This window comes from Diadema antillarum, unplaced genomic scaffold (genome assembly GCF_040938485.1).
Source record: "Diadema antillarum isolate AM-2024a unplaced genomic scaffold, OU_Dant_1.0 scf00000029, whole genome shotgun sequence".
In the NCBI taxonomy this organism is placed as follows: domain Eukaryota; kingdom Metazoa; phylum Echinodermata; class Echinoidea; order Diadematoida; family Diadematidae; genus Diadema; species Diadema antillarum.
In genome coordinates, this window is record NW_027270918.1 from 2,074,275 (window position 1) to 2,099,183 (window position 24,909).

General features: G+C 39.3%; 1 protein-coding gene across 1 annotated transcript; it reads left to right on the plus strand.

Moving 5' to 3' along the window:
• The first annotated feature begins 680 nt into the window (after positions 1–680).
• On the plus strand, positions 681–24,909 carry LOC139739567 (lysocardiolipin acyltransferase 1-like). The gene is made up of 5 exons (XM_071650173.1): positions 681–744; positions 2,363–2,548; positions 3,820–3,951; positions 22,731–22,862; positions 23,954–24,909. Exons 1-5 carry the CDS (start codon positions 681–683, stop codon positions 24,445–24,447), a joined length of 1,008 nt encoding a protein of 335 aa, XP_071506274.1. The 3' UTR covers positions 24,448–24,909.

Sequence of the window (24,909 nt, forward strand, 5' to 3'; positions counted from 1 at the left end):
TATGTGCTGGGGTCACAAAAAAGCAGTGGTATGTTTTGTTTTGTTTTTTACTTTGCAAATTTTGCATTGCGAGAGTGGACATATGTGTGTAACTTACTGCATGCCAAAATCATGCCACCCAGATCACAAATGTAATACTTTGTCAATCTCTTGGGAAAAGATGACTTTTATTTCTCATTCCAATTCTCTCAGTCGTAAAAATGCATTATCAGCAGCGTTCACTTAATTATTTCCATGCTCTGTGGTGATTTTAGATCTCCGTGCACGATATGTGCCATGATTCAGTGAACTGGACACATGCAGTTTGTTTGTTTGTGTGTTTGTTTTTTTGTTTTTTTCAAGTGCCAGGGGGAGTGCTACCAACATGTAAAAGAGTACATGTATGTGGGACAAAGCGGGTTTTGTTTTAACTGTTAATGTCTGTATAATTTTATGTTCAGGAAATGTATTCAAGTATCTACATCTATAAAATTTTGTAATAGTTGTATTGTTTTGCACTAGTTTGTCAGAATCATGATAGGCTTGTCCATACAAAGCATGTGATCTTGCAGACATGCATTAACACTTCCCCATTTCATGTGAATGCGTTATAAGTACACATCAAATGACAGGTATAAAAGAGTCAATCAGCACTAACAAGGTTTTTTTCTGTCCTTTTTCTTTCATCTCCCACTTTCTCTATGAATCCACCATGGCGGCTCTCACCTGCTGATGTGACCTATGACCCCCTGCAGGCGTCGCTAGGTGAGTATACACTGATTTGCCTTTTTCTATTCACGCCCCACAAATGAGCTCTCCTTCTGAATCTGTGGTGAGTGATTATGGCGATGCGACATTGCCATGGCAACATATTGTCTCAAGCTGGGAGAGCTTTGAGCAGTCATGAGTGTTGAGGCAGATGAAATAGCAATGATACGTCGTCAGTGGACTGCTAATTAAATTCCTCAAAGGATGCAAATGTAGCATTATCATTTTGTCTGTCCACATAGCCAAATATAGAGGTTCTGGAAAGTGGTGGCTGGGGTAAACTGATGTACATTTTTCTCTCCTGTTACCACTTACAGCCATCATACAGCAGACGTCAATAACTTATATTAATACGTAGTCATAATAATGCTGAATGAGCAAAGTAATGGTTGACTGTACATAAATCATATACTTCATGGACACAGCCTTAGTCCACAAGAGAATGTACAATGTGTATCTGCATTCTGCCTTTTTCTATAATCTGCAATGTATCATTCATTGCTCAGGCTCTCAACTCATCCTTATGGCCTTTTAGCACTGCCCTCTTCTCTTGACTTAGCTACAAAATAGGCATTCTGTTATCTTGCTATACCTTTAAGAGTGGGTTACATGTTTTGATGGCTCATTAAGCCATCACAGGCATTGTAGTATCTGTTTTGCGACAGTGCTCATCAAGCAATGAAAGCTTCAGTTTCTATCTACAACGCTGTATCTTACTATCGCACCCTACCAAAGTCACTTCAAATTACCATATAACGTTCAGGAAGGAGCAGTACCTCAAGGGGCAGACCTTCCTTGTGGTACAGCAAGCATAGAGGGAATAGAAACCACAGTGTGACCTGTGACATCGATGCTAGCCATTACTGCACATAAGTGCCCAAAGTAAACGAATCCATTTATTAAAGCGCGAGGACAATACCACTATTGATAACGAGTGCAAGAACACTTGAGAGCCAATCATCAAGATTAATACGTCAGTGTGAGACATTTGAGGGGATGTTTTTATAGTTTGATATTTGATGGTGCAGTGCGAAAGTACACTGCTCCTGGAAATAATTTACTTTCTATGCAACACGATTAATCCTCTCCTTTGGTTGTGGAGCTGATGTGGCTCAGTGGGTAAGACCACGGACTATCAATCATGGGGTCCCTGGTTTGAGTCCCTTTAGCAGCAGCAGCTTTTGCCTCAGGCTAAAGTACTTTATCCTCTGTCATTGCCATAGTCCAATGGAGGGGACTTAAAACTACCAGTCACAGTGGTTGTTTGCTGACATAAGACATCCATTAGGTACTTCCTCTAATAGCAGCCACATAAAACGAAACATATCTCAAAATTGCATTGTTCTTTGGGACAATATCTCTTTCTAGATTGGACTACCAGTTGTAGTAATAGCAGGAGTGGTAGTACAACTGTAGAAGTAGTAGTAGTAGCAGCATCAGCAGCATCAACAGCAGCAGCAGCAGCAGTAGTAGTAGTAGAAGTGGTAGTAGTAGTGGTGATGGTGGTGGTGGCAGTGGTTGTAGTAAGTAGCAAGATGTGATTGTTATATTGACCCCTCTACAGCCAAGTCCAATGACTTTTTCTTGTTTTGTTTTTCTTTTCTTTTAACTGCAGAGGTGTGTTTTGGCACCAAATTCAGAGCCATTGGGCACAAAGTTGCCAATGAGCGCAGCGTCATCATCATGAACCATCGGACGCGGATTGACTGGCTCTTCTACATGGCCGTCTTGTTGGCCTACACCCAGACCACTAACCTCAAGATCATCCTTAAGACCCAGCTCAAGAAAGCCCCATGCCTTGGTACATCACAAGATTTGTTTACTGTTTGTTTTACCACATTATGGCAGACTTCAGAATCCCAGCAATTTGATTGTTCAGAGAGTGGATTGAAGCCATGCAATGTTTGTTTTTTTGTTTTTTTCAATTCAGCTCTCAAAAAAATGCAGTTATATGACTCACTTCATGTGTGGGGTAAATTTGCCATGTATAGACTAAGAATTCACTACTCTCATTTGATAGAGCATATACAGCCATTTACTTCTTCTTGTGTAATACACAGTAATATACAGACAAATACATTTCATATTATAGCAGCTGCACAGTGTAAAAGATTATGATTATTGTGAACTATTATGATGGTACTTTGCTGTCAAATAAGGCGATGTGTAAAATGCACCTGCGGGAGTTCTTGCAGACTGTAATACAATGTGGACACGCAGCTTGCGTCTGGGTCTATTGATCAGGGTCTTGTGACATGTGAAGCATAAACCAGCAAATTTTCATTCAATGCCAGGTGATTTCATGTTTGATGGAAGCCAGAGATTATTCAAATGGTTTGTGTGCCCCATTGTTGAAAAACATTTGAGGCAGAACCTAACTTACCCAAGCAGGAGCTCCGCCTCACGATTCATTGTGATACAGAAGAAACTCAAAGCAAGCAAACCAATGGAAGAAGAATTTTGGAGTTTCTCAAACTTTCTTGAAACGGTGATATTAGTTGCAATCAATTAACATTTAACCCTTTGGATTCTTGAGTACTGCTCAGCACAGAAAACGACGTAGCATTGTACACGCTGTCCAAAGACCCTGGCAAAGAAATGGTTAAATGAGATAAAGTGATGGTGTATGCCTCAAAGGTCTTCTGTGCCTTTAATATTTGATTTCCAACTCTGTCAAAACTTTCATTATTCCATTCACTTGATTTCACACAAATTTTTCAAGGTAGTTAAAATGTAATTAAAACATGGAGTGGAGTTTTCCTCTCTTAACTGACCCTGTGTGTGCTTTTTGTGCCAGCTGGCATATGATCTAGAAAACCCCCACAGCTTTGTATTCACTGTCCAAAGTCCATGGCCCAGAGAGGGTTAAAGATAATTTTCACATGCAGCTTACATGACCATTGCTTCAAGGAAGTGAGAGCTCTTTATGACAGCCCTCAAGAGGGGCTGCAGTCCTCTTCGACAACTCCTCTCCCCTTTCCTCCCTCCTCCCCTCCTTCCCCCCTCCCCCTTCCCTCCCCCTCTCCTCATGCTCCTGATATGCACCTCTCTATTTCCCCCCCTCCACTCCAGGCTGGGCCATGCAGGCAGCGTGCTTCGTCTTCCTGGCTCGCCAGTGGGTCAAAGATCGCGTTTGGCTCACCTCGGTCCTCAAGTACTTCTCCGAGATGCGCTACAGTTTTCAGCTGCTCCTTTTCCCAGAAGGTTTGTATCATAGGGGAATTTAAAAAAAATGGCAACACAACAACAACTGCAACAAAATCCCATGAAGAGAAAAGAAAACAACAAACATATCCACAAATTCCTGGAATACCTGTCTCCGCACAACTGCATCGAAAAGAAGGAAAAAAAATCAGTTGTACAAGTATAGTGGTGGCTGAGTAATTCTGGTCACTAATGAATAATTGAATGAAGAATGGACTCAGTATATTGTTGGTCTTATTGACAGTGTTTAATCCTCTCTTTCCATCGTGGATGTTGGCTAACGAAAGAATGCTTCAGAATCTCTGTCAGTTGAGTGTATGTGCCCCAAAAGAGCCTAAATGTATTTATGGGTATGGGTGGACAGAGTATAGTGAGTTTTGAATGTAGATTATTTGAAAAACGAAAAAGGCATGTCAGTAATATGGCAGTTATCGTTGCAGCACATGTGATGTGATATCTGTAAACAGATATCAAATTAAAACCAGGATTTGCTATTTATTTACTGTGCTTTCCGGAACTCACGTAGGCAGAAGCAATATCAATTCAATGATAGTGCAAGATTCCAAATGTTCAGCCATCATGATGTTAAACAGCCAATTCAAGAGGAAGTGTTACAAATCATGAATTGTAACATGGGACCACAAAGGCGCAGCTGTGAAAGAATTCTGTTGCTAGCTGGGAATATGGTTGTGGGATATTTTAAGGCAGAGAAGCCATGGAGAAACCATACAGTGCGCTGGGGTGCGCTCTCTATTTTTTTCTTTCTCTGTCTCTCTCATGAAAACTAGGGAGAGTGAATGAATATTAAAGAGAGAGAATGAATAAGAGAGAGATAGACAGACAGACAGACAGACAGGCAGACAGACAGAGAAAGAGGAAGAGATTTGTTAAAGAGATTTGTTACAGCTCCATGGTTTAAGTGTATATGTTAACCATGTGGTTTTCATGTATTAACTGAGCCAGAGTAGTGTGATGTATGTTACTTATGTTGTGCAAGTCATATGGTGTTTCATGAGATTGATTGCTGTATGAGATCGATTGCTGTATAAAGTTTATATTGAAAGAGAAATATTTCATTCACTGTAAGCACAATGCATGCCTTGGGGGTTTGTGATTGATGGCAAAATGCACATGCCTTGGTCACTCAGAATGTCTGCAAGTGATATTGAGGTTTGTGCTTGCCTACCGTGGATGAAGAAACAAATTGTAAGTAGTGGGCTGTTCTCATCACTGAGCTCTATAAGAAATGTATGGATATCTCATTGGGTAATCGCTTTGAAGCCACTGTGCCGCCATCTTACCACGCACATTGCCATACACTTGTGTACGGAGCTCACGACATCACATTTGTTGGTGACGATCTCTGCTGGAAAATGCATGCGTGTCTGCATAGAGTGCATGTGGTAACATGGAGGCTTGGTGGCTTCAATCACTTGTACAGCATGAATCAGCCAATGAGATATCCAGATATTTTACTGTAGAGATCAGTGGTTCTTACAGGGATTTACTCCTTACTGCTGCAATAGCTTGAGTACACCAAGAAGGTTGGCAAAGATGTTTGCGCACGTTATCTCCCAGCGTCAACACGGCGGTGTCTGAATCTGCCAAACTTGACAGATAGATAGCCACTTGAGCTATATCCGTCCATTGTCTCATGTAAGTTGTGCTCATCTTCAGTATCGTGGTGCCACCTGCTAGAATGTGCACAGAGTTCCTTGGCACCATCGTTAAAACATCATGCTCTGTTGCCCGTACCATTCAACAACTGTGATTCACAGTAAAGACCCTGAAAACATATACCTGCACGCCATTGTCTATCCGCAGCCATTGGCAATGCTTTGATAGCTATATGAATCAAAGAAAAATAGATAGATAGATAGACAGACAGAAAGACAGATAGATAGATGGATAGGTAGATAGATAATTGCAATGATAATACTTGTTTTTTCTATTTTTTTCGTGAAACATGTTATTACAATTTTAACAGCAATTCAGAATGAGATCATTGTAATCCATGAACTGGTGCCATGATTACTTATATTACGTGAACTGGTAAGGCATAGTGCTATGCTGTTGTGTGAGTGTGTGACATCGACTTTGAGATCATCGCTGCGTATTGTGTGTAATGAGTGCTGATGTTATGATGCTATTGTACTGCTGAGCTCATTATTGCAGCCAAATTTTCTTCAAAAAAAGCACAAAGAATTATTGTCCCCGCCAATCGAGTTCGAGCAGGGGACTATGAAACGGGCTCCGTACGTGTGTGTGTCCGTGTGTCCGTCCATCCGTCCGTCCGTCCGTCTGTCTTTCTGTGCGTCCGTGTGTGATCAAAATCTTCAATTTGCTACTTCTCTGTCATTTATGAGCCAATTTTGATTCTGTTTACTTATATGATAGCACTACATGTGAGCTTTGAAACTTCTACACAGAATTTCAGTTGTGACCTTTGACCTTGACCTTTGACCTATATTGTACATTTTGCTACAAAATGCTACTCCTTCGCCATTTCTAACCCGATTTCGATTCCGTTTGCTTTATGTGATGGCACTAGTTGAGGGCTTCAAAACTTGTACACAGAATTTTGACCTTTGACTTCTTTGACCTTTGACCTTGATTTTTGACCTATATTGTACATTGGCTACAAAATGCTACTCCTTCGCCATTTCGAACCCGATTTCGATTCCATTTGCTTTATGTGATGGCACTAGGTGAGGGCTTCAAAACTTCTACACAGAATTTTGACCTTTGACTTCTTTGACCTTTGACCTTGATTTTTGACCTATATTGTACAATGGCTACAAAATGCTTCTCCTTCGCCATTTCTAATCCGATTTCGATTCCGTTTGCTTTATGTCATGGCACTAGGTGAGGGCTTCAAAACTTGTACACAGAATTTTGACCTTTGACTTCTTTGAGCTTTGACCTTGATTTTTGACCTGTATTGTACATTTTGCTACAAAATGCTGCATGTACTTCCGGCGGGGACATATATTATGCACCGCGTAATTTCTACCTCTTTGTTTTTGTCTGTTTTGAGGGTAACCCAGGGTGAAGCACTGAAAAATCAAGTAGATAGTTCAGCGAAATGGCAGATTTCTATTTGGTACCCCCAAAAGCGCATCATATTTTGTAGTTAATTGGCAAATGTCCTTGCCTTGGAAGTCAGGGGCTTTGGGTCATTTATATTTTTAAACGGATGGAATAAGTGTGGTTGAGATTGGGATTCAGATTTTAACTTTTTGCAAGATAATTAGAAACCATTGTGAAATATTAAAGAGCGTACAATTCTATCAAGAATGAAATGATTATTTGGTGAAAATCAGTGTTGAAATGGCTGAGATTATCCACCTCCAAAGTAAAATAAAGTGGTCGTGATAAAAGGTGGGACCCACATTTTGTCAGGAAACTCTTTGTTTTTGGATATCTCAGCCATTCAAAACTGATTTTCATCTAATAATTTTGTAATTCCTCTTAGCATTGTATGCTCGTTAATGCTCCATATAAGTGGCTTTCATTATCTCACAAAAAGTTAAAACTTGAATCCCTATCTCAACAAATACTATACCATCCCTTTAATGTATAGTGTCGGTGCATGCACAATGTATGTGCTCGAGAGTGCTTGACGCTGCCTATTGTTTCGAGCGGAGTGCTAAGAAAAGCAAAATGTCAAGCCCTGCGAGATGGTTGTGGAGCGAAACCTGGAGGAACGGTAAGAATGGTTCATATCCATGAAAGGAAATGCCAAACAAAGACTTGTTAAATGTCTAGGCACTCTCAGTCAGTTGCTAATGGAAGCCAGGTGTTTGAGTATTAATCCAAATAGAAAATGGCAGTGCCTTAAGAGGTACAATATATTAGATTTGCTGCCTAACTCATTAATATTGTAAAAACGGATACAAACCATAAAGGAAAAGGAAGTCAATCTCGTGTACATAAATTCCAGCTTTTCTTTTTCTTCTTCTTCCTTGTCCATGTGCTGCAAAACCCATATTCCATTGCTGTTTTTGTGCATACTCCTATTTACTACCATGATATTGCAATGTAGAGTCTTGTGTTTTCATAGGGAGGAAATGAGGAAAGGGAATTTTAAATGTGTGGATATGTTACTTTGAATGCAAGTTGAGCCTTTGGATAGTTTTGGGGAAAGGCAGTTGGAAGTTCATATACATTAAAACTTATACGCAGAGTGGCCAACCGTTCAAGGGAGTCTGTGTAGAAGGTGGCCTGGATAGACATGTCATTATTACCTCCACCAAGGGAGAAAGTTATGTTTTCATCAGCGGTGGTTTTGTTCATTGGTTTGTTGGTTTGTTTGTCTGCGTGCAAAATAACTCTGTATTAAGTTGTGTGAACGGACTTGGATGAAACTTACAGGAAAGGTTGAGAATGATACAAGGAACAGATAATTACATGTTGGTAGTGATCTGGGAATTTTGATGGATTTTATGAAGGATTTCCAATATTTTGGCAGGTAGGGTCAGTGAATTTGGGAGTTCAAACCATGCATTTTTGAGGTTTGCATAGGCACATCGAAGTTTCTGCCAGGGCGATGCTCGCTGCACAGCGGGAAGTTGATGAAGTGAAAAAAGGCTGCTGTATTGGGAAACTGTGCGATTTTCAGCATGTGTATGTATGGGTGGAAGTCATTGATCTCTATGGAAGAACAAGATCAGTGGTGGAAATGAGCTGCATGCTTGGCAGAGGTCTGCTCTCTTGGAGTGCTTCTCTAGTTGGAAAAAAGATTATCATGTGCAAGGTAATGAATACAAATTCAGGTTCCTGTGTCAAGTCTTTTGTTTCTGACTTGATATTGCTTCTCTGTTCCTCAAGTACATGCCTGCCAACAATTCTATGAGAGTATAGTAGGAGGAATTCCTTCTTCCTCTTTTTCTGCGGGGAAGAAGAAACTGTAATGAACTTAATGTTCCTATTTTGTGAAAACATATATGTTGATGGTCATGTAAGGGAAGATCAATGTTCCTAATTTTTGGGGTTTTCATGCCATTGGTTCCTCTTGTGTAGCTGCAGGGTTAGCAAGTGTGCAGATAGATACATCTAGGATAATAGTGGGTAGGTTGCCGTGAATTGAGCATTTGATGAGGAAGTATTTCGCACCAGTTTTAGAAAAGGGCAGTCCTTCTTGCCTGGCTTCCCGTTGGTAGGCAATTAACCCCTCGACGTGACAACGGGTGAGCAGTGGCTAGTGGCGAGTGAAGCGGAAAATTGCCCGATGGAAGAGGGGAGAGTCGCAGCAGAGGCAGAGATTGAAGAGCGAATGTAATTAGGAGAGGGAAAATGGGATGCGAATTTAGTAGGTATTGAGGTACAGTTGAACCTCTCTTATCCGGCCTCCCTTTATCCGGATCTCTCTATTATACGGACGCGATCTCGCCGTGATTTATTTTTTTTTGGGATAATTACGGGAGGGAAGGGGGATTCCCAACTCCATGAGAACTCCTACACAAACACACATGAATTACATATTACTTCCAACATGATTAACATACACCTCTATTTTGGGGTCTGTTACTAAGTGTAACAACGAAAAGGTTGCAGTATACACATTACTACACATGGTACTACAATGGGCTACATCAGTACATGTGTATGTATATGTAAATGTATAAAGCATTGAGTCTCCCGTATCCGGCCAAATCCCTTATCCGGATGAGCCCCGGTCCCGACTTGTCCGGATACGAGAGGTTCAACTGTATTGAGTTATATGAGGATGAACTGGTATGGGAGATTTGTGAAATGAAATAAATCAAGCCTTGCCCTCCCCCCCCCCCCCCCCCCCCCCCCCCCGCACCCCCCTCCCTTGATCCATGCCTTCATCAGCTGGGAAGCGTAAAGATATGAAGGCTGTTCCTTGTGTTCCTTTTCTTTCAGCCAATGGCATGCACTTTCTGCCTTGTATTTCATGGACATTACTTTTCAGGAATTCAGACCTGTGAGACCAAGGTGTCAGTGGTTGAAATTGCATTGTGAATGAGAATAAAATTGCTCTAGAAATGACAATTGTCCCCTTGCATTCAGCAAAATGTCAGCTACCTTTAATACCTTAATGTTTTTAAGCTGTCAGCTTACTAGACTGTATGTAAAATGACAAAGATGAAAGAAAATGGTTTATCAAGCACCACTGCTGTGGTTTATTATTGCAGTAATTTCCATGATTGTGCTGTAGAAGTAGTTATTTTGGATGCTGGTATCTTATACTAATATTTGACATGAACAAGGTGAATCTTTTAGTGTAGCAGCAAAAATTGCCAGAAGACGTGCAATATGAAGCTTCAGCCCAGTTGCATGCGGGAATGGATGTATGTCCAGCATTCTGTTACAAGGCAATAGTATCACAGTAAACTACTGACTACCAGTATGCAGGATGCCCTCTCCACCTCGTGAGAGGGGGTGTGCATGCTCGTACAGTATGTAACATCAACCCGAGCTTCCATGTGCACAGAGAGACATTCCTTGCTGTGATATGTAAGGATTGTGTACTGCAAACGCAATAGCGATGTGTCAGGCATACATTAGGTCAAAGGTCGTCCTTTATTTGCGCACCATCCAGGGCCCGCGTGAAAGATGTAATGTGATCTAGATTGACATCATGCCAGGTAAATGCCCTGTATGGTCCTTATGTCACACTTGACGAGAGAATTCCATTCGTTTCTCTTTCGATGCCTGGGAGGTGCTGAAAGGGACAAAAGAAATTAAGATGTAAAGGACAACTTAGATAAGATTGTAGGCTTTGAGGACCAATATAGGGGTATAAGATTACTTCTGAAGGCTCTATACTTTTATGTAGCCCTCTTTTGTTTCTTCAATCAACTCTGTAAGCATTTTGATATCTGTGGTAGGAGAGAATAATTGAATTAATTTTTTTTTGAACAAACATATTAGAGATAAGAGTGAGTCATTCTAGTTGTTTGCTTTTTAAATTAGTGAAGATGCATGTAGTCCTTGTAGTTTATAGGAATTTCAAACAGCCTTCATCTGTGAGATGAAAACAGCTGAAGCAAAATGAAATTTGGATTTTGTGCAGCGGCTGGTTACATCTCGGAATGAGCATACCGGTATTCTTGGTGTGATTTTGAGATCGTATCACACCTTACACGCCTTCGCCTCTGAGAGCAAAGAGTGAACCAATTTTACTTGAGTTTTTTTTTTTTTTTTTTTTTTTTTTTTTTTTTTTTTTTTTGGGGGGGGGGGGGGTGTTCTGTCTCTTTGCAGGAGGCTTGCCATCTCACGGTGCCCTCTTTGATTAGTGCGTTCCCCATGGGAGAAGCAGAGGATATTAACCCACTGGTCTTTGGAGCCTGCCATGGTCTGATGATTGGGTGAATGAATGGTGCTTAGTCTAGCTGTCAGCCAGCCTTTTTAAAGCTACAGTAGTTGGAGACAGGCAAGGTACTCTATTTATACAGCATCAGCTTCAAGATGATTTTTTTCTTGTTGTTATTATCTTCTTCTTTTTCCAGTACCTCAGACTTATCAAGGTAGAATATTAAACCGATGTGTAGTTTCGGCAGTGATGTGTACTTCAAGAGCAACTGTGTCCAGTGTATGTAAAATGTGAATTGGTGTTTATCACTGTTGTGGCTCTATCGCTTAGTTACTATATGAAAGTAGTTTCATTTTTTTTTTTTTACAGATTGCTCAATGAATTTGAACGATATCCACTAGTGATATGGGAATAAGATGAAAGCTATCAGAACATTCCTGAACTATGCTGAATTACAAAAACCTTGGAGGTACTACTAGTTTTAAATGACTTCTCGAAGTTGTTCACTAAAACCAACTCCCCTCATATAATAACCCCCCTCCCCCATGTGCTTATCATTATCATCATTATTTGTTTGTTTGTTTGTTTGTTTTTTGGGGGGATATCAAGGTTTGACATGCAATTGCAAAAACCTTGCTTTCTCAGATTAAAACATGTCACAAAATTGGGTTAGTGTAAGGGTGTTGGTATAGAACTGGCAAGCATTTGCAGTTACGGCGGAAGCCTGGAGTTCCTCGTCCGTGTGTGCTACGTGATCCCAGCAGGTCCCAGGCCTGCCTGCTCATCTGTCAAAGGTGGACTTTAGACGTCATCCTATTCCCATCACGTGTCGCTTGTGAGGAGTTGTTGACTTATCATTTAAGCATTAAAGCGCTATCAGGTGCTTGCCGGTAGCCCGGGGTCAAATTAAAATGTCTAGTGGGTTCACTGACCTTCACCTGCTTTGTTCATTTTTATGACAGTCTTATCTACATTTGTGGCAAGTTAGCACAGAGCTACGAGCAATTTCTTTCAATGGGACTAATCATTGGACGTACACGTACACACTGAAGTGCATAGAACTGTGTGATTGCAGTGTTCCCATCACGTGGAAACATTATTAGTCAGTTGTGTTATCAATAGTAGATTAAAGACTCGCATGTGCGTAGGACACGCAGTGCACTTGAGCAAAGTTAGTTCACTTGATATTTTTGTGTTAGATAGCACCGGCGTGCGTGATCTTTCGGGCGAAGCTTTCAGGTGCTTTCTGGCGAAGCTTTCAGGTGCTTTCTGGTGGCGTTGATATAGCAGCTTCCACCGTGAAGTTGTGAGATCTCAAAATGATCTTCATTTGTCACTTCAAGTGATAACAGCAGGATAGAACATGTTACACGTCTGCATGAGGTGTACGTTGTGTTTGCCATCTCGACTCTGGATATCACCCTGTGTGAGTGCCATTCCACTGGTGCTTTCCCACAAACATTGACGTTGGGGTCAAAATAGGGTCCATGGGCAAAGATGGATTTTGCAAAATTGATATTTGACACCTAACACGATTAATTTTGAATGAAGCCACCAGTTCTCCATCTCTTGGAAGGACGCTAGCATTCTTTAAATCAACAACCTCCTATTTTGAATGTGTTCTTCAGTAAAAAAAAAAATAATGATAATGATGAAGATGATGATGATGATGATGATGATGATGATGATGATAATAATGATATTGATAATATACATACCCCATCTTATGCCTGTTCTCCTTTGTAATGTTTATTACCATTTGAAAGGCTTTGTCCTCTTAAAAGTAACCTGTGTCTTTTATCCTCTTTCGGTATTAACCTTAGACCTTCCAGGACACTACCAATTCCACTTCATTTTTGTTTGATGTCTGGGTAATTTGCTCTCCTTGTGTTTTGCTGGGTATACTTTATTTTCATCAAATGATAGAATGGATGAAAATATGGAAATTAAAACATTTGACTCTAGATCCAAGCACCATAGTAAGTTGGACATTCAGCCTTGTTTTTTCTTGTGTGATACAAGTCATGGCACATCTTCTCCTACAAGGGTGACCGTGCATCGTATTACAAGCCAGTAAAAGATACCCTTCTATGAATGCGGAAGCGATAAAAGATAAACTTTGAGTGATTTATGTGTAAAGACTATACCTCAGTCCCAACCATACTTGGTGGGGAAGAAAAAAAAACCAACGACACCAAAAGACTGATGCCAGCATAATTAAGTTAATGTTCAAATATAGCTCTGGTTTTCTCCTCCCACTGACCTTGAATGCTGTAATCTATCTGTGTATCGTCAAATGTGAAGGCACTTTAACTATTGCTGCTGTCTATGACACTGATTTTCTGTGGATTTACCCTTGTAAGTTCATGTCACAGAAGGTGATGAACTGGGTGCCACAGCCTTTATTAAAGTTTGTGTTATTCATCTGGTCATTCATTATTTACTTTTTATGTTGCAGCTCTAACTGTTTAACTAACAGTTCTTAACTGTCTAACTGGATTCTTACCATTTATTTGCAAGTTATACGCAGAGTACTTCATTGTAGAAAGTATGTACATTGTAGCAGATGGCAAAGCTGTTATGATTGTAGTAATGTTGGTGCAGTTTATCAAACTACATGATAGTAAGGGGAAAGTTAAGAGCTTGAGGTGTGAACTTTCCAGTCTGAAGACGTACGTCTCTGAAATAACTTTTATATTTCTGCAGCATAGATAAATAATCCCTGAGTTTCAATGTGCGCTGGAGCTTAGTAATGGCTACGTGCAGCCAACTTTACTGATTTTCACCAAATATGATATGGAAGTGTTTGTTTGTTCTTTTCTTATTTTTTTTTTGGGGGGGGGGGGTGGGGTAGGGGTCGTTGGTGATAGATAGGTTCATGTGAAATAGTAATTCACTCTCCCCAAGTTAAAGGCATTATTTACCATTGGCAGATGAAACAAAAACCAAGCTTGTAGTGATTCAAGATAGTTTTAAAATATGAGTTAGGGATTGAAAAAAACCAGTGTAAAAAAGGGTTAACTTAACCAGTATTTAAGCAATTCTAAGTATTGTTAAATATACAAAATGTCAACAGTAGTTGTAAGAGAATTGTCTCTAGACTAAGCCATCTAAAGGTATGGTTTAGTGAGAAAAATGGTAATATCTCTTTATATTTTAGGCTTTATCGCAAAATTTGTAAATGGCAGGATGTTTTGTGATACAATCGACCTACACATGTGCCTCATTTGTTATAACTCAAACATTTTTTAAATCACTGCTCCCAAGGGTCAACAGTACCTTTAAGCAGGAAGCAAGTACAAGTACATGTATTCTGATGCCCTATAGAACTTCTTGTTCCTGTTCATGTGACTGAAGACATTACAAAGCATGTGCAAATAGGTTTAAATGCCAAAGCCCCACCTGGATAATTCTGGCTCATTGTGCCATGCACATGGGTAGTCCTAGCAATCCCATCAACTCATATTTGTGTTCGGGCTGTTCTAAGCATGCATAATCTTCAGTGGTTGCTCTGGGATGCAAAGGATGCAGGTTTCCATAGCAACCAATCTCATGCCTCAAATGCCCGCATGCTGTGCTGGTCAATCGGCAGTGAAGTATGTGAGAAGGTGCTGCAACTTTAGAAATATTTTATGACGGTACGGAGTGTTACTTACAGAGATTGGTTTGATATGCCTCTAACCATCTTGCCATCACTGTGTACTGACATGTTGTGTAGCAGCATCATAATTGTGATTCATAACACATTTTTGAATCTCTGCATATTAAAGGGATGTTATAGTATTGGTGGAGATGAGGATTGGGCTTTTTTAACTTTTCGCAAGATACTAAGAAACCATTCATTAAATAGTACACCTAAAGAGGAATTCAAAGTGGATTCAATTCGATGGATATGTTAGCCATTCAAAACCAATTTTCATCGAAAAATTAACATTGAATTCCCCTTGGAATTATATGCTCTTTCATATTTCATAAGACATTTCTCATTATCTTACCATAAAAAAATGTTAGAAACTTGGAGTTTGATCTCAACCAAAGCTATATGATACCTTTAAGCATTCCAGGAAAAGGAAGAGATATCATGAGAGAAGAGTCAAGATAATACTTTCAATTAAATTCAGATGACGGCGTAGCATGGTCCTATGTGATGCCATCTGCTGATGATGTAATATGTAAATTGAGAAGATCTTTCCAGTTTTATGAGATACAATGTAAGTAGAAGGATGGACAAATAGATCAAAAGATAGTAGGTAGACAGGCAGAGAGATACCTGTAGATTGATAGATAGAAGGATACAGGTAGATGAGTAGAGATGTAGATAGATAGATAGATACTGTAAAAGTGGATATTTTCGCGCGACTAATTTTTCGCGCTTGGCCAGGTGAGAAGAGTTCCGCATGTTTTTTAATTCTGCAGAATCAAGACACCAAGTGTACAGGAACATACGGCAAGCAAAAACATTTGCGTGCTTTTATTTTCGCGCTAGTTTCTGGTTCTGCAAAATATAGATAGATAGATATATAGGTATCTATGTAGGTAGATAGATAGATAGATAGATAGATAGAAAGATAGAATAGATAGATAGATAGATAGATAGATAGATAGATAGATAGATAGATGAATAGATGGATACATATTTAGATAAACAAGTAGATAGATGGATGAGTAGATAGAAAGGCAATAGGTAGATTGATAGATAGGTAGATACATAAATAAGGAAACAGATAGAGGGTAGAGAGAATATATGATGTTGAAAGGTGATTACACACTTCCTTTGTGGTGGAAACCCTTACTCTCTTCTTTTCATAAAGGAGTCTGATAACTGTAGCAGTCAACAAGAAAATAAAGAGCTAGAGTGACATATGAAAAATGAAACCATGTTTGTCATTTTTTACTTCTGCTTGGAATCACAACAATGCCCAAGAGCTGCTACCAGTGACACACACACACACACACACATACACAAACAACATATGAGAGCTAGGAGGAATTGGTGGACTCCAACCAACATGTGAGTGGTCTAAATAGAAATTCACTTGGAGTGCTGGGAAGGAAATGGACAGAGTGTGCCAAATTCCGGTCGTCAGTGTTATGCCCAAACCACTCAGCCTTACGAGAGCTATAATCTGAATGAGTTAGACTGGTGTCAGCGCAAGTGGAAAATGATCAAATCTTGTGAAGGGTGTGCAATTCTCCCTTTGGGTTGTATTTAGCTGTAGAATGTTGTGCACATCGTACCCTGTGTTGCTGTTGTTGCTGTTGTTGTTGTTGTTGTTGTTGTTGTTGTTGTTGTTGTTGTTGTTGTTGTTGTTGTTGTTGTTGTTGTTGTTGTTGTTGTTGTTGTTGTTTTTTTTTTAAAAGGACACTAGATATGTATAGGTACAACTTTTTCTTGCTGTGGATGATGATTTACGATCATCAGGTCAAGTAATACCAATGAATTAAGCAAAAACAACAAAAATGAATAGGAAGACTATTTTCATCAGTGATCTCATGAATCACAAGTATCTCAACCATGCTCTGTTTCATGTACTGTAAGTCAGACTTGGAAATACAGTAAACCACATAAATAAAGGGTGTTGCACATGAACATGTAAATGATGAAAATGAAAGTGTTTGTCTGAGTGCATCTTCATTCCAGAAGCACAACCTATTTGCCTTTAAAGGAAGAGTAAAAATCTGAGATTGCCAGAGCTTTTTCAGTTCCCATTGTCCAACTGGGATCAGAGTTGGACCAAACTCTTATGACTTTTGCTGCCCACTGTAGGGGAAGGTTTTTGAGAAATACCCGCTGAATAGTGTTGTGTCTAGGGGATTAAAGTCGCTTTGCGTATTTTCAGCCCATCGAGTCATTGCACAGTGGATCAGTCAACATGAACAGCCTTTACCTCCTGAATAACATACTGAATAACATGGAGCTAGAGATGTCGGCAACAATTATCTTCCCAGCCAAGGCTTTCCATTGTCTCCTTGTGTACTAGCTCCTATTGTTATACTACAGACAATGTAACTCAGAGAGAGAGAGAGAGAGAGAGAGAGAAAGAAAGGGGGGGGGGGAGGGAGGGAGAAAGGACAAAGGGGGGGGGGTGGAGGATACCTGTCTCTCTGCTATCCCCAGGCACAATATTCTTTTTCCTTCACTCTTGCTATCCTACATCTTAACCTATCAAGTGCCAAAAGACACATTTTTGTGAGTTGGTGCTGTTTCTGTTTTATAAAATATTCACAATCCTGTTTAAGTGTGTCCGTAGGTTTATCAAGCGAAATCTATTTCATTCAAGCCCAATCCCATATCCACATTTAGCAAAACAACAGCATATAGGGGGTAGAAGTTTCATCAAGATCAGCCATAAAATTAGAAAATTATCGGATTTCAGAATGTCACATATTATTTCAAAACAGTAATTCAGATGCAACAACTCCAAGGTATGCACTTAACATTGAATGATGTCACTGACTTACAACTTCTGCTTGATTTGCACACAAACGCAAGCGTGCTCATTGGTTATTTAAAATGGAGTTGGTCGTCTTTATCATATTGGAGCACTGTAGGAAAGTAGGTCAGAGTGTGGAACCATAAGTTCCAGAGTTCCTATTTGTGCGGGCATCCTTGGACAAAATGTACTATTACCTATTTTGTCCCTCTCTTAACCTGATGTAAAAATAGGTACCAGGCATTGTTTGGACAATGATAATGGACAGACCCTCTGAAAGGACGGTGATAACACTGAAAAGGCTACTGTGGACGAATATGGCCATATTATTATACATGATACATTGTGTATATGTGTACATATTGTGTCTATGTGTACATATCATTATGTATAATCTGTGGTGTTTTTTTTTAAGCAGAGTCGTCAATGTCACTTTCTGTTAGTTTGTATCTCAAATACATGTACATTGAAACCTGTTCTTGCTATATTTTTTAAAGAAGAAAATGAGTATGCAGAGTGGTCAGATAAAGAAAACAGAGAAGATAACCACCCAGCTCAAAGCACACAAAAATAGGATAAAATGAATTTTTCACTTTTCTGCATAGTTTCAATGAGTAAGCTTTAAGCTTTAAGAATGATGATATTACTTGTTAAAAATTCCATTCTAACTAATAAGGGAGTTCACGGTTGTGATTTGCGCATGTGCAAAACAAAGGTCAAATGAGACTGTCTGTGTATTTGCCACTGACTTTAAAATGAATAGAATCCTTGGGCAACTGGGAATCTGAATCATGTCATTACAATGTATGTGTTTTAGACTGAATTAGAACGTACAGGTGTAAGTAATTCATTCATCAACACTGATTAGCAAAATCTCTCCATGCATTTCAAGAGCATTGATTTAATACAAGATGCCATGCTTCAACAAGGAATTCTTGATCACAACACATGTCCATGTTGTTTGAGAGTCTGTGGTGTAGGGGTCAAATGAGACATGCGCTAACCATGAACTCCCGTATTCAAAAAGTGATTGAAACAAGAGAGAGTTAGGAGGTGCAGTTTCATTGGAAAAGGAGAAAAGAGGATTTAAAGGCATGCTGTGCAAAAGTATCAATGAAAACATGTTCATTTCATGTTCTTTATACACTCGGCAAAAAAAGAAAGTAAACACTTTTTCGAGGTCATGTATTTCATAGAAGATTTTTATGAAAATCAATGTATTATATACTGTATTAAAGGTAATTTGATTGGCTATTAAGTTCATAGGTCAGTTAAAAAGAAAACTTTACGCATGAGTGAGCACATTCGTTCTTGTCCTCCAAGGCACAAAATCAAAAATTGCAAAAATTGACATGTTCTCTTTCATTTGCAAATGCCCTTCACGATAACGTAGACAACAAAAGACCAGTTTAACACAATGAGAGACATGAATGAAATAGGAAAAATACGTTTTTGTTCTTTATCTCCTTATTACCTCTAAGAAAAACAAAGTGGGAAACTAAAGGGGAAAATAAGAATTTTATGTCAAGTCAAACTTCAAATGACATAGGGAATAAAAAGCATAAAGATGGTTAAATGAGCAGAATTTCTTTATTTATTTCTTTTAGATTAGTGATTTAATATCCATGTGACAATTTCAAGAACCAAACATTATTTACAATTTCCTAATTTGAAAAAACCCTCAAATTTGTACCATTTTTGTTAATTATTACTTCTTCTCTTATTTCATTTGAATTTAGATTTGACATAAGATGATTTATTTTTCTCAATTCTTAGCCTTCATTGATCTTTTAGGCTTTAAAGATATCATAGAGATCAAAAGATTTGTTTTTATGCCTCCGCCACGAAGTGGTGCCGGAGGCATTATGTTTTCGGGTTGTCCGTCCATCCGTCCGTCCGTAATGAATTTTGTGGACAAGGTAACTATCAAAAGCTGTTGAGGTATCCTAATGAAACTTGGCATGTATGTGTATTAGGGGGTGAAGTTGTGCCTATCAACTTTTGGGTGCACGTGCTCAAGGTCAAAGGTCAAAAGGTCAAGGTCAAATACATAAAATTTCACTATTTCCACCATATCTATGCAATGCCTGAAGATATTTTTTTGAAACTTAGTGTATACATGTATTACCCAATTTAGATTCTCTGGTGAAAGTTTAGGTCATGAGGTCAAAGGTCAAAGGTCAAAAGGTCGAGTGAAAGTATTACAACTTCTTTTTTTATCTGTAAATTGGAAAATTGTTTAAGGTATCTTCATGGAACATAGTATATACATGTACTGACTGGCAGTGGTTATCTAGAGAATGTAGGGTTCATGGTATCAAAGGTCAGGGGTCAAAGGTCAAGTGCAACACTTCAAAATTTTACTATTTCCCTCATGTTCATGCAATGCCAGCAGGATTATTATTATTTTTTTTTTTACACTTGATGTATGCATGTGTAACCTAATAGAAATTCTCTGGAGAGTTTTTCTTTTTCTTTTTTTTTTTTGGTTTGCCTCAAAGGTCAAAAGGTCAAAGATCAAGTGAAAGTGCTGAACTAACTTTTTCCTCCATATCTCAGAAGTGGCTCAATTTATCGTGAAACTTACTGCATATTTATGCATGTTCTACCTGAAAGTGATTATCTTATGAATTTTAGGGTCAAAGGCCAGATGAACATGGTAACAATTTACTATTCAGTACAGAAATTGCACTTTTTCTCCATACCGGTACCATGAAAATTACTCAATGCATAAATGTATGAATGGGTCAAAGTCAAGTTAAAGTCCTTAAATCCCCAAATACATGCTCTCCTATTCATCCAATTAAACCAAGGTCAAGGAAGGTGAACATTCAACACATTTGTGACAAACTTGTCATTTCAATATTTTGCCAGTTTTGTGAAAATGTAATCACACATTGTCCACATGTACATTTACTATCTAGACCTATTAGGAGAATCATGCATTATGGCGGAGGCATACCAGTCGCCATAGCGACATTTCTAGTTACAACTTGATTCATGTTTCTTTTTGTGTGAAATTTGTTGTTTATTCTTGTTGTTCTATGGAAGAGCACATACACATGGATGACAACTTGTTCAGTTTTTGCAATTTTTACTTTTGTGCCCTGGAAGAGAAAAACAATGGTGTTCACTCATGCGTTGAGTTTCCCTTTTTGTTGACATACCAGGTTGATAGCCAATTAAATTACCTTCAATATGGTATATAATACATTAGCTTTCAGCCAAATATTCTATGAGAAATCTAGACTTAAAAAGCGTTTACTTTCTTTTTTTTTTTGCTGAGTGTATATGGTCCAGAAAAACTGCAAATGTGTCAATTTTAGTTTTGTTTTAACCATCCAAATTTTGATAGTAGACAGAGAAAAGATTACTATCCCTCATAAGACAAGCTGTAAAAATTTGCAGTGGTCAACCCAAATGACATATAGTAATCCATTACAGAGAATCCTAATATGCAACTTATTGTTGGTTTTGAGCTGGGCAGTCACTTTTTTTTTTTTGGGGGGGGGGGGGAGGGGGGAAGAGGGTTGGTTTTTGTTTTGCTAATGCATGAGTTATGAAATGAGAACTTGAGATGATACAAAGGAGTTGACTTTGTGTTCTCTTGCAAGAACCCCCCCCCCCCCCCCCTTCAAAAAAAAAGAGAGAAAAAAGTAAAAGCTCTTAGTCATACCCTTCAGGATTTTCTTTATTTTTGTTCAACTGGACATATGATAGCATACTGACTTGCTTCAGCAAATTACTATTATGTACTGCACACAAGTGAGCAGGTGCAACCAGCAACACACATTTCAGAATTCTACTTCAGATGAATGTGTGTATCAAGTTGTTTGATCATGTAATGAAACCTCGTACTGTGTGCTAGTAATATTTCACGGCTGCTTGAAGTTCAGGGATTGACAAACTGTATGATTCTCATTGTGTCCTTTGAAGTAATTTATTCTATCAATTAATTTTTTTTTTTCTTGAGCTCATAGAACGTGTCACAGCCCTTTGAACAGGAATCAAGGACTCTAGTGTTTGCTGTGATCCTAGAGTGCAAACCGACTTGAGACATTCATCTGTCGGTAGACAGAGATTGCTGCCATAATTGGAAATGCATTGTCATAAGTTGCTTCATTACGTCTGATTACGTCTGACTGACTGATTGATTGATTGATTGTTGGTTTTGAGTATGCCTTTATTTTTTTATTTTTTTCTATTTTTTATTTTATTTTATTTTATTTTTATTTTTTTTTTTTTTTAATTTTTTAATTTTTTTTTTTGGGGGGGGGGGGTCGAGGTTGGGTTTGAAGAGTGTGTCTTAGGTCCTGCCAAGTTTCAATCTATTCTAAGACAAAATAAACATTACTGCTGGATACGGTTCACTCTTTACATGCAAATGCTAATGACCGACTTTAGTTGCTGTTCACTCACCTTGGCCTGTAGAGGGCGTTGTGTGGATATATACAAATATTACAGACTGTTTGATGGTTGTCTATCACAGAGATGCTTGAATGCCTATACAATGTTTGCTATACTACAGTTGAACCTCTCGTATCCGGACAAGTCGGGACCGGGGCTCATCCGGATAAGGGATTTGGCAGGATACGGGAGACTCATGCTTTATACACGTTCATATATATACATACACATGTACTGATGTAGCCCATTGTAGTACCACATGTAGTAATGTGTATACTGCAACCTTTTCATTGTTACACTCAGTAACAGACCCCAAAATAGAGGTTCGTGTATGCAAGAATGAAATCATTTTCTTTTATATATTCTTGGGATGATTCACCTAAATGATTATTAAGAAATGTATCAAGTACATGTAATTCATGTGTGTTTGTGTAGGAGTTCTCAAGGAGTTGGGAATCCCCCTTTCCTCCCGTAATTATTGAAAAAAAAAAAATCACCGCGAGATTGCGTCCGTATAATAGAGAGATCCGGATAAAGGGAGGCCGGATAAGAGAGGTTCAACTGTAGTTGTATGAGTAGTATTCTCAGTTTAGAGGATGTTCAGTTGACTCTTTTTCATAGTTTTCATTCAATGTCTTGTGATGTTGTCTTTCCAGGAGTCAACTTCTGCCGGGTAGGAAAGGAACGAAGTGATGCATACGCCCATAAAAACGACCTGCCCCAGTACAAATATGTCCTCCATCCACACACCACTGGTTTCTCGTTTACAGTGGATTATCTCAGAGAAAGTGAGTACCATATTCCCTCCGTTTATATCTCTCAATCTCCTTCATCCCCCCCCCCCACTTTGTTGAGTGTGAAGTGTATACTCCATGAATCATCCTACACTAACATTACATCCATACTGTAATATCTATCTATTTATCTATCTTTCTATGTACGTATCTATCCCCCCCCCCCACGTTGTTGAGTGTGAAGTGTATACTTGCCACTCCCATGAATCATCCTACACTAACATTACATCCATACTGTAATATCTATCTATTTATCTATCTTTCTATGTACGTATCTATCCCCCCCCCCCATGTTGTTGAGTGTGAAGTGTATACTTGCCACTCCCATGAATCATCCTACACTAACATTACATCCATACTGTAATATCTATCTATATATTTATCTGTCTTTCTATGTACGTATCTATCCCCCCCCCCACTTTGTTGAGTGTGAAGTGTATACTTGCCACTCCATGAATCATCCTACACTAACATTACATCCATACTGTAATATCTATCTATCTATCTATCTTTCTATGTACGTATCTACGTGGTATCTATTCTCTGTCTATCTATCTATCTATCTTTCTATCTATCTATCTGTCTGTCTATCTCTCTATCTTATCTTTCTGACTTTAACCATGTGTTTCATTCTCATTTGTCTGACATACTAGCTATGTCAGTTTTGAATTTACTTGTTACATTAGATCACATTAGAGTACCAGAAGGATCAACATGTGTGTGAGAGGAGGTGGTACTGTGCAGGCAGTACAGGAATGTACAGTAAGATCAATTTCATCACCATGAACATGTTTACAGAGCCTTTTACAGATTTACACATTTGCAGCTGAAATCATGTTTCCATTAGCTGACAAAGTTGGATACATCATATCAATAGAGATGAAAGGGGAGGTTTGGCTCATGATTTCATTAGAGAGTATAGAATGTAGCTTGTCTCAGAAAGTATGAGAAAGGCAAAATGTTCAATGTGCATATCTGCACAGTTCCTGTTTATTACCTTTTTTAGGGTACACTGTAATGACATGATACAAAGGCATTGGACGGATCTCATTTATGCTTTTAAATTATTATTCTGTTGTCCACAGCTAAGATGATTGATGCGGTGTATGACGTCACAGTGGGCTACTGCGATGTGATTCCCGAGAAGGGCGAGCTGGACATCTTCAATGGCAACGTGCCCAAGGAGATGCAGTTCCTGATCCAGCGCTACCCGATCGACGCCCTGCCGCAGAACAGAGAGGACCTCAACAACTGGTGCGTGGAGAAGTGGAAGGAGAAGGAGCGCCGTCTGGAGACCTTCTACACCGGCAGCAAGACCTTCGAGGGGCAGGTGCCCGGCGAGCTGGTCAACCTGTCCGAGCAGTCGCGCCTCTTCAGCGGCTTCGTCATGGCCTTCTGGATCGCGTCGATGCTGCTCTCCGTTTGGGCCATGTTGACGTCAACGACCGTCTTATGGACGGTGGTACTCGTCATGGCAGTCTACGTCGTCCTCGGCAAGTACTTTGAGGGGGTGGACCACCTGTCCATAGCCAGCTTCAATTTCACGCAGGACCTGACGCACAAAGCGAGAACCACCTGAGGGGTCGCAGCCAGGGCCAGTGTTAACACTACTGTAAAAGCTGTTATTTTCCCCAAGGGTCTAATTTTCATGAATTTGGCGAATCACTGTTGGGCCCGGTATGTGACAACATAGGAGGATATCCCCAGCTGGTCTTGATTGTGTTGAATATGCAGCATTAAAATATCAACATGCTTGTATCTTGGCATTTGGTGCCTTTAGAGCTGGGGCGAAACCATGGCCATGGCTGGCCAGATATGGGCGTGCTAGTATGTCTAATATTCAACGTTACGCGCATCCCTCTTTGTGGACTTACCGCAAGTGAAAGAGAGTTATTCAGTCCTATGTTAAGTACATGTACAGTAAACTGGTAGAGTGAACGAACGGGCATTAGTGCACTTATGATAGCCTTGGTATCAAATCACGAAAACAACATTACATGACCTCTCCAAGCGTGAAAATATCTGTATGTGAAAATAACAG

Bases quoted from the DNA above. Each gene is read 5' to 3' on its own strand.
- LOC139739567 (XM_071650173.1), top strand. From the start codon at position 681: ATGAATCCACCATGGCGGCTCTCACCTGCTGATGTGACCTATGACCCC. The intron at 2,549-3,819 runs GTACATCACAAG...CCTCCACTCCAG, and splicing joins CAAGAAAGCCCCATGCCTTG to GCTGGGCCATGCAGGCAGCG. The intron at 3,952-22,730 runs GTTTGTATCATA...TTGTCTTTCCAG, and splicing joins GCTGCTCCTTTTCCCAGAAG to GAGTCAACTTCTGCCGGGTA.